Here is a 15,681-nt window from a genome sequence, read left to right on the forward strand (position 1 = left end):
GGTTGCCCTGACCAGAAGCCTAAAGGCAGCCTGAGTCTCTCCTACCTTTCCCTTCTACTTACAGCAATTACAGGCCTCCACCCGCAACTATAATAACGGTATAATGGGATGGCAGCAGAGCAGCAATAAAAGCCACCCCTGACAGATTAATAGTCCTCTCTGAGTTAGGAGCTGTAATTAACAATAAGACCGAAGAGGAACAGAGAGAAATGTAAGGCGCTAGATTGAAAGCTTAAAGAGATAAAGATTTTTTTTAAAGCGGGGGATCGACTGCCTTTGGAGTGATTTAATAAAATTCGGAGTAAGCCTCTAAAGTCTGCATGAACAAGTCAAAGCCTGAAATCACACCTAGCCTAAAGCTGCATTTTGAAATCAGCATTTTCATGTTGCATAAATATTTAAAAGAGGTTTCACATTTTGGGAAATGGGCCTTTTAGCAGAAATCGATACCACTCTCATCTGGCTCTACTGGCAGGTGACAAATGGCCATCAACAGGAGCGCTGAAACTCTTAAATTTACAGTTTTTATTGTTGGATTAGTGATTGTCGGGATCTGTGGGTTTCTAGAGACGTAGCTTGAGAGTACTGAAGTGGTTGATCACCGCTTTTCTAATCTAAACTTTGCATTTCCCTTTTAGTATTTTTGATACTGCTGTACGCAGGGCTTCTTGACTTTACTGCATTTTCACAGGTTTTTAGGAATAATTGATTGAAGGCGTCAGAGCCCAGTGATGTTTCACTCTGTGGGAGTCACAGATGTAATACTGACATTTAGCTCCTTGCATGCACTCACGTCTTTAGGTACACCTGTTCAGCTGTTTGTTAATGCAAATAGTTATTTAGTGAATCACAGAAATACAATTCATTTAATATGAAAGAATGAGGAAGAAAGGTGATTTAAGTGGCTTTGAACATGGCTTGGTTTTAGGGCTGGTCTGAGTATTTCAGAAACTTTGGATCTGCTGGGATTTTCTCCAAACAAACAACCACCTCCAGAGTTTACACAGAATGATCTTAAAAAGAGAAAATATCCAATGAGCAGTAGTTCTGTGGGTGAGAACACCTTGTTGATGTCAGAAGAATATAGCCATACTCCTTCGAGCTGACAGAAAGGCAACAAAAACCCAAATAACTACTCATTACAACCCAGGTATGCAAGGGAGCGTCTATAAACAGAAAAATTAAACTATGAATAAAATGAGTTCAAAAAAATTGGACAATGGAAGATGGAGAAAAACGTTTGCTCTGATAGGTCTCATTTCTGCTGCAACCTTTGGATGAAAGGGTCAGACTTTGTTGGAGACGATGTGAAAGCATGGATCCATCCTGCTGTGTATCAACAGTTTAGGCTGCTGCTGCTGGTGTAATAATGTTGAGGGTATTCTATTGACACACTTTGGGCACTTTGAATGTTATGTAGACATTACAGCATACCTGAGTATTGTTTCTGACCATGTCCATCTGTTTACAACCCATCTTCTGATGGCTGCTTCCAGAAGGATCACAAACTGTTTTCTTGACGACTTCTCTGTACTCAAATTCCCTCCCCGGTCACCAGATCTCAATCCAACACAGCACTTTTGGGATGTCCTGGAACAGGATTCATATTATGGATGTGCAACTGACAAATCAACAGCAACTGTGTGATGCTGTCACGTCAACATGGACCAAAATCTCTGAATAAGGTTTCCGGCACCTTGTTGAATCTTTGCCCCGAAGAATTAAGGCAGCTCTGCAGACAAAAGGTGGTCTAGCATGGTACTAACACCGTGTATCTAACAAAGTGGCAGGTGTACACTATAAACATGTATAATTTGGCTATTTTACACATATTAAGCAAAGGTAATGTAAAGATTTAGTTCCTCAAATGCCGAGCTACTCCTCTGGAGCGGTTTAGTTGCGGGGAGAGGGTGGTGAATTTTTGTGGAGAAAATAATTGCAAAATGTGCAGCTATGTGTGTGTGCCTCCTCTGGAGGGAGGAAGATGGTTTTTACCTACATAATAATACACTGCATTCACTCTGGTGGCATCCCGCCCCACCATCACCACCACCACCATCCCTCCCTCCCTTCCAGCCTCCTTCTCTCTCTGTCTCAGTCTCAGAGTTTCTCACAGAGGATCTGCAGAATAATGGAGTAACATCCTGCAGCAGGTCTGTGTGTCTTCAGCAGAGCTTTCAGCCCAGCGTTCACCAGGCTGGAGCTCATTTAATTTGGGATCTGCAGGTCACTGTAAAGTTTCCTCTCTTTTTTTTTTTAACTCACAGCACAAGGACTTCTTTCTTATGTTTTCTGCGTCATGTATTTTTACGTCGTCTGACTTTTTCCGTGTTTAGATGTTTATATGAGGGGTTTAACAGGCCCACCGTGTTTTTTCCAACATAAATCACATTTTTTTCTACGTTTCAGTACAGCCCGCTCACTGTTTACCTATAACGGGGAATGGGAGGACCTCACTAGGTTTTCCAAGTTGTAGCTAGATTCTCTGGAAGCGGATATGGGACAGTCTTTTGCTCCACACATGGGTGTTTCGGGGGTGAAGGCACGGGAGCTCTGTTGCTTTCGGTAAACTGCTCCGCTCAGGTTGTTGTTTGAAGGATTTGCGACATGGGCTGAGCTCTTGTGACGACTCTGTTCTCCTGAAAGCTGTTCGCGTATCCGAGGATGGACGGCGGAAAACGGAGATAACGTTTTAACTTTCCGGACAGACTTTCGTTAAAAAACGCCACTTATACACGAAGAGAGAGCGCGCACGGCGGCAAGGGACACCAGAGCTCTCCGAGCGCACCAGACTGGACCTGAAGAGTCACGAGAAATTTCCAATCACTTCATTTTTACATTTTTACAGTGTTTTGTTGCAGTTTTATATTTTTATTTTTAAATTAAAACAGCCGTTTATTCTTAGATGCAGTAAGTTAAATGTAGATTTTAAAGAATAAATAATGCGTCCTTGTGTGTTTGGTGCTTGGCGCATCTATGAAAATGTTATAAAACTACAAAATCAGAAGTGTGAAATCAGCAGATGCGGTTTTCCTTTTTTACATGACGCGGTTTTGACCAAATTAACACATTAGAGCTGGATTTTTCAAAATAGTTTATTGATCTAAGTTAGAAAGGCTCGGTTTTCACCCTCAGTCTCGCAGTTTAAATCATTTTACGCACACGTTTCTGCGCGCTTGGCTTGGAGACGCAGCTTGTTGGTCAGAGCCCACTGCGCTGAATTATCTCCGTCCTCGCACCTCCCCGGACAATGTGGCTTCCCCGTCTCGCGCTGGTGCTGCTGCTCCGGTTCTCCGGTGTATTCCTGGTGGAGGGCTTCAACACCTGCCAGTCCATCAACCTGGACGCGCAGAAGTCTCGACGCATCGAGGCGGTGCGCGGTCAGATCCTCAGCAAGCTCCGCATCCGCAGCCCTCCAGATGACGACGACGACGTGCCACCACCGAGCTCGGTGCCCCCGGAGGTCTTGCTGCTGTACAACAGCACGCGGGAGCTGCTGAAGGAGCGCGCGCGCCAGGCCGAGTCCGCGTGCGAGCGCGAAAGCAGCGAGGAGGACTACTACGCCAAAGAGGTGCAGAGGATCGACATGCTGCCCCCCCGCACCGACACAAGTGAGTCCTGACAGGGGTTCTCAATGTGTGGCCCGGGGTCCCCAGTGGTCACTTTAGAAGAATGAAAGTATGTACTAGTTTGAAACGTCTGAATATCCAATCCCATCCGGGTAAAACAAACACAGAGGCCTCTATTCGCTGTTGTTGAGCATTAATTATGTAATTGAATCTCAGTGAATTACAGCGAAAAAGTAACAATGTTGCCATGTTTTATTTTCTTTTTTTTAAACTCTTAAATAGCAAATCAGGTGCATGTTTTCCCCTCATGAGAGATTTATTTGAACCTCCTCAGGTCCTGCATCCTGAACAGACTGAACAGTCCCTCCACCCATATCATAGCAGCAGTGACTGATAATTATCTAAGTTAAAAAACAAAACGATTTTCTGACTGCTGATGGATTAGTAGTTCTTGAATATTGTATCTGATTTTGTGAGTCTGTCTTTGATTAACCTGTTTGGTTTAATAGTTCAGTCTCCTAACTAAGCTTTATAAACTACCTGCTTTTATCAACTTTAACTACGTATATAGCAGGTTCTCTGTGCACCATTTATTATCAGTTTATATAAATATTTGTAATAAATTCTAACACAAAAAGAGCTGAAAGCAGCAAGTGTGACATTTTTAATTAATATATATATTTTGGCAACTACTGTAACCCATAGTGCTGTGCAAAAGTCCTGAGCCACCCTTCAGTTCCTTATATTTTACCGTACTTGGGGAAAAAAAGTATTTATTCTAATGTGCTTGAAAATCAATATTTGGTATGACTACTTTATTCTTAACTCTTTTTGTCAAGCTTTCTTTTTATTTATTTAAGCAGTCTTCAGGTAAGCTTCTCAGGGCTCCTTGAAAGACATTCGAAGATCGTGTTTGGATGTTGGCTGTCTTTTGCTCCGTTGTCTGTTGGGATGATCCCACGCTGCTTCAATTATGCTGAGGTCTGATCTGGATCCATCACTCCATGAGACCTGTTGCCACTGAATTTCAGTCCAGTTCTTTCATAATTTTGTACAACTCAGCCTTTTTTCCATGTTTCCCTTCCTTTAAATCACTTCCTGACAGCCACCCTTCCACTGAGACTATTTCTAATCAGTCTACAGTGAACAGCAGATGGATCAACCGAAGGTCCAGGTCCGTTTCTCAGGTCCTACGTCAGGCTGGATTTTTTCCTGTCCTGCAGACAGATTGTAGACCTGCTGTCTTTTGTCTTCCACTTGTCCAATTTCCTCAGTTTTTCAAGGACACGCTGCACAGCTTGCTGAGATAGGCCAACTAATAGCTCTTTGGAAAAGCATCTTGTTGTTGCGAAAATGCTATTTTATGCCTGTTAAACTGTGTTATGTTTTATAAATTTAAACGATGTATTTTTGTGTCAGGTTGGTAGTAACAAAGTGCCTAAAGATACTATTTAAGATACCATTCGCTAAGTCCTCTGTTATGTGTAGACACAGCACTGGTTCATCCCCTGACTAAAGTTCCTTTTTTACACTAGAATGATTCATAGGCCAGTGTTAAATGGCTCAACATATTTAAAAAAACATTTCTCTGAAAACAGTCAGGCACAAGGACTGGAGATGAGAAAAAAAAGTGTCCAAAAAAAGACCTCCAGAAAAGACCACTGTAAAAAAAAAAATACATAAAGTCTGGCTCCTTGGAAGTACATATAGAGAAATGAGGGGTGGATCAACACATTTGTAAAGTACATTTAAGACATTTTGTGTAATTATGATAGTTTCTTTTAAAAAATGTGTCTGTTTAACAGTTTATTGGCATTCACACCTGCATTTATATTTCTTGATAAATACAACAGAATAACTACTCTGTAGTCTGCTGTAAACCACATGCTTAGTAGGGGGACCTAAAAGGAGAAGCGTTAGTAGTAGTAGTCAGTAAAAAGTTTCTGGCTGTTTTAAATCGTAGCTACTGCTGTGAGACACTGTACTACTGCACATCCCATCTTCTAAAAACTACCCCAGATGTGCCCCTCAGTAATGCACTCTGCTTTCCTGCCCCATCAGAGCACTTTCATGGAGTCGATCCACCAGCTGTGGAAAGAAAACTCGGTGTGTTGATGGATCTTATTTGGAAGATTTGAAGATTAATGGTGCTGCTGATATTACATGGTGCATAATTGTATAACTGTCTAGGTGTTTGGGGATGTTTCACACAGGAAACCCATGAGCACAACAATCAGCCATATATTAAACATAAGCCCGACACATTTAGCCTCTTTACCAAAACCTATAATTACGTCCGAGACAATCAGTCCCACAGTGCAGTTTTAACCCATAGTATAAATACAGCATTGTGTGAAGGCACGAGATGTTGTTGGAGCATTAGTCATCCACAGTGCTTTGTTTTGCTCCCTCAAGATGCGGTGCAGCCAACAGCACCCAGCCCCCACTACAGAGTCGTCCACTTTGACGTCAGCGGAGTCGACCTGACTAACAGCACTCTGGTCAAGGCTGAGTTCAGGATCTTCAGAGCCCCCAACCCACAGGCTCGGGCCTCGGAGCAGAGAGTGGAGCTCTATCAGGTATATCCATTATTCTCAGTGAGCGACAGTCTGATTTGATCTTAAAGTCAGAAGATTGTTATTTATAATTCAACCCAACACAGAAACATCTCTTATGTATCGATGAGATGGGGATCTAGCTCCTTCTGTGTGTTTGTTGTCTCAGCTGCTAAAGCCGGATGAAGACAGCACATCCACTCAGCGTTACATCGACTCGCGCACTGTTCAGCCAAAAGCAAAAGGAGCCTGGATCTCTACGGAGGTCACAGAGACTGTAAAGGACTGGGTGTCAGAGCCAGGTGAGCTTCAGCACCAGCGAGTCGTTACCAGCTTGCACTGCGATCCATACATCAGTGTTTGCACTTCTCTTTCCCTTCTTCCCTCCCATAGAGAATAATCTTGGCCTGAAGCTGGGCGTCCACTGTCCCTGCTGCACCTTCGTCCCATCCACCAACAACATCGTTCCCAACAAGAGCGAGGAGCTGGAGGCCCTGTTTGCTGGTCTGTTGCAGTCTTTTATGATAGAAAGACTTTATAATCATGCATTTATGTGCACTGCAGATGCCGCTAAAAGCACTCTAGTCCAGGAACTGACCCAGTGATGGGACCCAGTGATGATGATGATGCTCCTTATTCTGTCATATAAATTGTTAAAAAGGTAGATGCAGACGTAGTCCATGTGAGACTACATTTTAGGCTTCAGTCTAATTTAAATGTTTCAGTTTTGCTACTTATGCCTCTGAGTGACGTCAATGAGACATGCTGTCCCTGATATGGTCCTCTGAGCCACACAGAAGTCCCACCCACCCCTGTTCAACTGTTTCTGAGGGGCAGCGAATCAGGAGGAGGAGAAGAGCCAAAATGCCTTGTTTCATTTGTTTGCTTCATTTTGTTACTGATTATGTCCTTAAAATCAGCACAATCAGCCTCTTTGCGCAGATGCTTGTTTTTAGATGGCTGTTTGGGATTCATCGTTAGTTGTACTGCAGCTACGTGAGATTGTTTTTCGCAAGAACAACTAAGCAAGACAGCCAGCGTGCCAGCAAGACTTAAGAAACTTCAGTTGTGTCTTGGCAGTCTTTTGAGTTGCGAAATGCAAAGTTCACAGATTTGGAAGAGTTGAAGATTTATGAGCGCAGCAAAAAAAACAAGATTAAAAAAAAATCCAGCAGGTCACAAAAAAGTGAACATAAATAACAAAAATGATTTATGAATCACTCACACACTATCTTACAGGAATAATGGAAAAACTGTTACTCCACACAGTGATACTACTGAATACCAGACTGTCTGTGTTGCTTCATTTAGGCCCCCAAATTATGGCGCTTTCCTCAGGACTTACTCTCAACTGAGCCAAGTCAGGTTTTTGCACACGTGGGGGAAAAGAAATTCAACTTGCGATACTGATGTAAGACAAGCAGGGGCTTGTTTTGAGCGCTCTGGCTCCTGTAGCTCAGAAAGAGTGAAGCAAAAAAAACGATCCATGAAGTCAGACAAAGAGTCAGACCATCGTTTCTGCTGTAGGAAACATCTGGTTTACATATTACTTCTGTCATATTTGTTCAATGACATTCAAAATGTGCACAAGAACATTACTTCTGCTGCCTTCTTAGAAAAACAGAGTCTTTAGAGGGTAAGAATCAAAGAGGTGACGGCGCCTTTCACGGACAGATTCAGTAGTTATTGCTGCGTATGAAAAAACACTTTTTCTGGCACTCACACCGGGGCTGGCTGACTAACTTTAAAAACATCATGCACACAATCTTCTGCATTTTTAACAGTGCATTTACTTGGAATTTAAATATATTAGGATTGAAAAAATATGCTTAAAAAAAGTGTGAACTAAATGCCTCGGCCTGGCAGAAAGACAGCGTGGAGTTTTGGGAGGGGCAGCAGTCGCTGCTGCAAAATGAAAGCATTTCCCATGCTTAGAGTATTGCACAAACCATAGGAATTAAATCACATTAGCTTTGAAACAAAGCGACGTCCGCCCACAGACTCTGGTGGAAGACAGAAAGTTTTAGTTTTTCATCCTAAAAAAAAAAAAAAAAATTCCTCCTTCTGTAGGCGTGGATGATGAGCGGCTCCGTCAGATGAGGAAGCCTGGTCAGGTGAAAGGACAGGCAGACTTCAGCACCAAGACGCCGCACCTCATCCTCACCCTGCTGCCCAGCGACAGAGTGGATAACCCGGCCAGGAAGAACCGCAAGAAGAGGGCGGCCGCCATCGACACCTCAACCTGCTCCCGGTAGGCCGCCGACCAGCCGCTCGTGTGGTGGTTTAGTGCGACTGACTGACAGCGCTGACACTCCTCCAAGATTTGTAGTTTTGTAATTCTGAAATCTAGTTGTGGGGAGCACTCGGTTTCATTTTGTTTTTTTCCTCGTGACCCACTTTGCAGACAATTGCACGGCAAAACTAACAGCGCTGACCCTGTGTTTAGACTGCAGGCCAGCGGGCATGCAGCGTTTTATTTAGACTACCTCACGCTGCAGGGGAAAACTCTGGCAGCCCTGCATAGTTATTACCATGTGATGGTTGGTTCTTCGATGGTGACCTGTGGTAATTTTCCCATGACACTGAAGAGAAGGGTGGGAGCTGAACTACATATTGTGTGTGTGTGTGTGTGTGTGTGTGTGTGTGTGTGTGTGTGTGTGTGTGTGTGTGTGTGTGTGTGTGTGTGTGTGTCTCAGTGGCTCGGACCAGGGCTGCTGCCTGCGCTCGCTCTACATCGACTTCAGGCGTGACCTCAACTGGAAGTGGATCCACGAGCCAAAAGGTTACAAAGCCAACTTCTGTGCTGGCAACTGTCCTTACCTCTGGAGCGCCAACAACCACTACAACATGGTGAGCCTCAGGGGTCAAAAGGTCACCTGGCTACTAACCAAATCTGTTTAATCTTTGTTGTTCTTTCTTATAAATTTTGCCATAAAGACTTTTAATAATCAATAATTGTGGTTAGTTAACAGCTGACATTTGACATGTTTTGCTTTTGCTAAGAAAAAATGTCTTTATGTCCATTAAATTATGAATAATAATTGGATAATAAGATCAGTATATGTGCAGGTAATCTCTGTGAACCAAAATATAGGGGATACTCCTAATATACAGCTATGGATGTAAGCACAGAAGCCCCACCCACCTGCAGTTTAAAGCTTCTGTTTGCAAGGGACAGCCAATCAGAAGAAAGCTGGGTTAAAGTGGTGGTTCTCAAACTGTGGGACAGGCCACACCCGGGGGCACAGAGCCACTGCAGGTGGGATTGTTATTTTCAACTCGCATTTTTATTTATTGTTAATGATTAATGAAAAACAATGTGGGTGTGTGGAGTGAAGTTAAAGAGGCGCATGCCAGGAAAAGTTTGAGAACCACTGGCTTAAAGGGAGAACAGCAAAAACAGCTGGGAGCGGCTGCACCGAGGCCCAGCATGAGGTAAATAAGGATTATTTTGAAGTGGGAATCATGCAAAGCTACACTAGTGCATAGTAGCTGGAATTAAACTTAATCTGTGCCCTTAATAGAACAGAATTGGTATAGGCAGTTTTTGGGCTTGTTACTAATTAGCCGAGTCCATGTGTGGATACCTCGATATTAGCAGCTTCCCATATCTCATGAGATCCTAGTTCAGACTAATAACTTGGATTACCTTCTCCAGTAGGACAAATGTGTTCTTTTTTTCAACATATATTTCTTTCCAATTTGGAGATTCATGACCTTTAGTGCTGAATATTTTGAATGGAAACAGTGACAGACTTCTCGCTGCTGAGACACGGCCAAATTATATAAACAGAAAACATCTGTGATTGTCAGAAAAATCTGAGCAGCTCCTCCTCAGCCCGTCTGCTAAAACACTCTGGTTTGGACCGAACTCCAATCAACGCTCGGCTTGACGTTAACGTACAGAAAGTCTGAAATGCAGGCGACATTTTCCCGTAAGTGAGCCCTGAGCGCGCTGTTTGCGGCAGCTAAACACCACTGGTTAACCCCAGCATCATAAATGGGCTGACACCTCACAGAAGCCTGTTAAAGAGCACATAGGTTTATGCAACCCAGCTGGCCCGTCTCACTCAGCGAAGGGCTTGGCCTGTAGCCTCACTGACTCTCACCTTTCTTGTACTTCACTTTAATATAGATGTGTAGAATTTCACATTTATTTTAACTTAAGTTTGCAGCAATTACACATTTTGCTGCTGTCAAAATGTGGCTTTAGTTTAAGGCAGTTTGGCTGCTTTTGCTGTGCATGTATTTTGGAGAAACTGACAGGATGTACTTAAAGAAGTCAAAATTGATTTGATTGCTATAGATTTACTTAGAGCTCCCCCACATAAAATGCACAGAAAGCTACATTTTAACGTCTGAATATGAAGATTTAAAGCTAAAAAACGGACCTGGTAGGAATTAAACTTGAAAAGTTGGATAAGTGAGGGAAATGTAGAGACTCTGGAAAACAACCATTAAAAGTTATTTTTAAACTGGAATAAAACAGGAAGTTTTGAATTATCTTGATTTAGTTTTATACGTGCTGTTTATATCATTTTTACCAGTAAACAGAATCAGTCAACCTTTTGTTATGTTTAGCTAAACTAACCAGATGCTGATATTAGGAGTGCCATTGAACCTCTCATCTAACTCTAAATAAGCAAATTTCCCAAAATGTCAAACTAACATTTCAGATTTGCCAACACATTTTTAAAAAGTACCAAAATAATCATGCAAAATGACGACAGACTGCATTTAAAAGATAGAGGTAGCCACTGGGACATTTGAAGCTTTGGGTTTAGCATGATGGCCACCACAATCTTTAACCCGAGTGTTAGTCGCTTATGCCAGCAAACATCATTTAAGTGCATTCAAAGACTGTATGGGTGCACTCAGACACAGATACTAGAGAGATGCTAATTGGCGCTAAAAAAAATAATAGTGTTGTAGAATTTTACTCCCTAAAACTGGAGCACAAACTTATTACTCTTATTAGACTCATATTATTTGTCAGTTATTTGCATTAAAAATGCTCCAAAAGGCACCAACAAGTTAGCAGAGGTAAGGCTAAGTAGGCACTAACTGGTCACTCAGACCTGGAACTGCAATCCTTAATACAATGAAACAGGTCAGTTATGAAAAAAAAAATCATGTCCACGCAGATGTTAAAAAAGGTAAATTATTTAAAGAGACCTAAACAGCTTGAGAGTCTGTGGGGATTGGCTCGTTTGTGGCCATTAGATGGACTGCCGTTTCTGGCACTTACCACATTGGCTTCATTTTTCAGCCCTGCTTAAACTTGGGCTGAACTTCACACTTTTCAGCATGTTCATTCATCACTCGCAGCACTAAACTTTGGATAAATCGCTCTAACATCTGCTCATTTCTGTTCCCGGGTCAGATTCTGCCCCTCTACAACAAGCTGAACCCCGAGGCCTCCGCCACACCCTGCTGCGTTCCTCAGGACCTGGAGCCCCTCACTATCATGTACTTCATAGGCCGCACACCGCGTGTTGAGCAGCTCTCCAACATGGTTGTGAAATCCTGCAAGTGCCGCTGAGGGAGGCAGACGGACTGATTTCAGGACCAAAGCTACAAACTGCTTCTCTCAGGGGGGGACACACTGATCCTCTGTTCATTAAGCTTCGCACCTCAGACTCATGAGATGTTATTTTTTTAATGCTACATGACTCCAGTATCAGGATTTTGCTTCCAAACTTCTGCTCTTCACGCTCTGGAACTTTCTGTTTGACTGGAACACTGTAAATACGGCAACTCAGCTCTATTAAACCCGTACTTTGATATTAAAATGAAATGGGGGTTGCTGTGCGCCTGCTGCATGAAAAGGATTCTTTTTATCAGGAGTTTGATTCCCCCTCTGTCGTTCTCCTGCGGCCGCGGGCAGCGGGGGCAAAGCTGACGTGTTTGCTTTAGGTTTGAAGGTGTTGATGAGAGGGAGGCGGTGTGGAAAGGTTTGCAGGCTGACTGAGATCTTTAGGCGAAGGAGGCCGGGAACAGATAGAAAAGAGAGAGAGGAGCTGTGTCCAGGCAGAGGCACCCGCCAGCTCTCTGCGGTCCCGGGCTGAAATCTGCCTGCCGTAAACAGGATGTGAAAGATTTCCAGACACCGACCCGACCACTCACGGAACGCCAGATTTAAACGCTCCCCTCATCTCCGCTGTTGCGCTCTCTCTCTCTCCCTCTCTCTCTGGTGCTCAAAGTTCTGGGATTTGTGGTGGGAGGAGAGAGGGAGAAAAGAGAGGCTTTGAAAATGAGACGTGGGATGATAGGGCTGTATTTGGAAAAGCTGCAAGTTTGGAAGGTGGTATTTTGCAGCCTTAGCAAATTTGTAACTATTCGGGTCTGGCTCAAACATTTCATAATCGCACTCTCATGCTCCTCTGCTGAATGTGCCTTCATTATCTTTATGTAAAAAGCTGTTGACTCATTGCTGAGGTTGTATTTTGTCATACCTATGTTTATCATCGCTCAGAGTCTCTCACTCTCTCTCTACTGCCGAGTATTCACGTTGACCACTTTTGATAGAATGTCTAAAAGCTGAAAATAAAATAAAATAAAAAAAACAAAACATCCCCAGGGCTCATTTTAAATATAGACTCTCTGGTATGCCGGTGGTTTGTGTGTGAGAGCGAGACAGACAGCGACTGGGCGCGTGTGTGTGTGCACGTCTGCACTGTTTGTGTGTGAATGTAGCTAGTGAGGTCATGCGTGATAGCACAGAAGTCATTCCTGAGGTTTTATTGTGAATTTTATTGTGATTGTGTCTGAAAACAACAACAAAAAAGCTCCATCTGCAGCAGATCTTCTCTCTGTGACTTTTCTTAAATGTATGCATGCATGTGTTTTGAAAACCTGCTTGACAGTAAAGTTTTAGCTGAATAGGAAGCAGTCCAGTCCCAGTAGGTATGAGGCTGTGACAACAACATCAGTTATAGAAGTATTAAGCGGGCCAGTGGTTTTTATACTCTCACTGGTGTTACGCCACAGGAAATATCGCCTGCAATAAAATCGTGTAACTGGATACTTCAAACAATATTCTGGTCAACACTTTGAGGATGTGCTGTTGTAAAAAACAAAAGAAAGAAAAAAAGTATACACGACAGCTTATAGATATCTGAATGTTTCACTTCAGGTGGATTAAATGAAACTTCTCTCCCCAGGTTGGCTTAAGTGCTTTTTCTTCGACGCTTTATTCAACGAATCCATTTATTTACTTCAAAGTTTACACATTGTGCTCATTCCCAGCTTTACACTTTTACTAGAGTAGCTTTGCATAAGTCTCAGTTAACAATAATCCATATTTATTTGACACTGGGTCTAACTTTATTTTGCATGAAACAAGCTGTTTTAAGACAGCTGTCTTCTGATTGGCTGTCCCTCATGAATAGAGGGTTTAAACAGGAAAGGGGTGGGGCTTCTGTGCCTACAGCAGTGAACTGTCCCTTCTATCACAGTGACATCACGCAGAGTCAAAATGAGAAAAAAAATGTCTGGAACTTGGTTTTTAGTGCAGTGTGAAGCTGGGCTTTTAGCGCACAGGGATTACTTGCACATAGATATATGGACAGAAGCACTGAGCCACCGACACATTACACCTACACGAGCTGCTCGGCCGTGGAAATCAATGCCAAGAAACTTCCGGTGCACAATTTTTTTGTGCCAGTGATAATGTCAGAGGAGGTTTGGAGCTCTGCAGTTATTGAGTCAGCAAAACGTTGGTGGTTCAGCATTTGCTGACCCCGGTCTGGATCTTTGCGTGGTCTGTAACTTCATAGCTGAACTGCTGTGGTTTCGAAACGTTTCCAGTTTGCAGTAACACCGCTTACGGTTGATCATGGAAAATGCTGGAGGGAAGAAATTTCACAAACTTGACTCGTTTTAGAGGTGGCATCCAATTACAGCACCACGCTGGAATTCAGTGACCTCTTTAGAGCGACCCATTTTCCCCTGAATGTTAATAAAGGCAGACTGCGTATCTATGTGCTGGATTTTGTACACGTAAACTCAAAGATTAAGAGGTGTGACCCACTATTTTTATTCATATAGTCTACTCTGACCTCACTGTTTTAAACTCTGGATGTGAGCATCCAGCACTTTAACCGTGTAAATGACAAATAATAAGGAGATATAAGGAGTATAAGCATAACAGGTCCCCTTAAATTTTCTTAAAACAGCAAAGTGAGCTGTTTTCAGAGTCTTTTGAGTGAACTGTAAGAATTAGAGGTGGGTGGATCGATCCAAATATCGATAGTAACGATACCAACACTGGTTCTGGTATTGAAACGATACTAGCATGACTGTAACAATACTTTGCTTCTTTCAAGTTTAGTATGTAGCCCACTGAACTGTGTTAGTTATTTTACATCCCAGGTCTCCAAAAACCCAGTTTCAAAACACATGAAAAGCTGGTGTGTTGTGTTAACTAATTATTGTGGAAAGTAACAATCACAGTGATATAGCACTGATTAAAATGTGTTCAGAATTTGCAAATTGAGAATTCATCTCATAAGTCATGGCACACTACTCTCCCCCAATAAACTGCCTGAATAACTTAAAATTATTGGTACTGATATCTGCAATTCTGGCCCTGTATTTATTTGGTATTGGACTGATACCAAAATTTGTGATGTGGCACAGGACTACTGTGAATGAGGGGAAGTGTGAATGTTGAATGTTTTTGTTGAAATGTCCAGGCAAGTATATACATGTTTAATGTCAAGATCTATGTGTTTAAACAGCATCAATTAACACACAACGTCAGGTTTTTTATTTCTATATGATAACTCTTTATAATTAAACAATAAGAACAAGTATTCTGATGTCCTGTAAATATTTTGAAGTTATAATTAACTTTTTAACTTTAACTTTTTGTACAAAGTATCAGATCAGTATCGTCGATGCCACAATGAATTTTACTTGGTATCGGTTTGGAAAGGAAATCAATGGTATCACACATCAAGAGTATGAATGTGACCGTTTTGTATAACGTGAAATCTACTTTAAATTCCCCTAAAACACCCGGGCTAACCCTTGTTTCTTGTTCCTGAACAGAACGGTTTCTGTCATATTTCAGGCCGTTTCCAGAACAAAATGACTAGGTGTGCATCAAAAGTTAGTGAAAACCCAGAGCCTGTTCTAATAGTCGCCAAACCTCATCTTTATTGATATATAGTGAGGTATATTTGTACGCATCATTAAGAGTACAGAGGAGGTCGTCAGGTGGCATCTTCATGACATTTGGGTGGTGAGCGATAACCCTCTAAAGCCTGACCTGTGAAATAATTGCCAGAAAATTCTAATTTTTTAACTGTCTGATTAAAAATTAAATATTAACTTACATATATATCATTTGTATAATATTTGCTACTTTTTGTGTAATTAAAGATTTATTGTGCTATTTAATTTGTTTCTATTCAGGGGGGAATAACACTGATGATACAGACATCTGAAAAACTTACTAAATCTCATCAAATATGACATACTTGGTGTTATAGGGTTAAAAGTAAGAGGCTCAATGCCACAATGAAAAAAAAAAACATAAAAAAATGGTGAAG

At 42.2% G+C, this 15,681-nt stretch overlaps 1 protein-coding gene across 1 annotated transcript; it reads left to right on the plus strand.

Moving 5' to 3' along the window:
• The first annotated feature begins 1,525 nt into the window (after positions 1-1,525).
• On the plus strand, positions 1,526-13,273 carry tgfb5 (transforming growth factor, beta 5). The gene is made up of 7 exons (XM_080900491.1): positions 1,526-3,611; positions 5,985-6,148; positions 6,294-6,426; positions 6,518-6,628; positions 8,195-8,375; positions 8,821-8,974; positions 11,508-13,273. Exons 1-7 carry the CDS (start codon positions 3,251-3,253, stop codon positions 11,664-11,666), a joined length of 1,263 nt encoding a protein of 420 aa, XP_080756617.1. The 5' UTR covers positions 1,526-3,250; the 3' UTR covers positions 11,667-13,273.
• Positions 13,274-15,681: the final 2,408 nt, after the last annotated feature.

The sequence above is a fragment of the Rhamphochromis sp. 'chilingali' genome (assembly GCF_963969265.1).
Source record: "Rhamphochromis sp. 'chilingali' genome assembly, chromosome: 13".
Lineage (NCBI taxonomy): Eukaryota > Metazoa > Chordata > Actinopteri > Cichliformes > Cichlidae > Rhamphochromis > Rhamphochromis sp. 'chilingali'.

Bases quoted from the DNA above. Each gene is read 5' to 3' on its own strand.
- tgfb5 (XM_080900491.1), top strand. From the start codon at position 3,251: ATGTGGCTTCCCCGTCTCGCGCTGGTGCTGCTGCTCCGGTTCTCCGGT. The intron at 3,612-5,984 runs GTGAGTCCTGAC...TGCTCCCTCAAG, and splicing joins GCCCCCCCGCACCGACACAA to ATGCGGTGCAGCCAACAGCA. The intron at 6,427-6,517 runs GTGAGCTTCAGC...TCCCTCCCATAG, and splicing joins GGACTGGGTGTCAGAGCCAG to AGAATAATCTTGGCCTGAAG.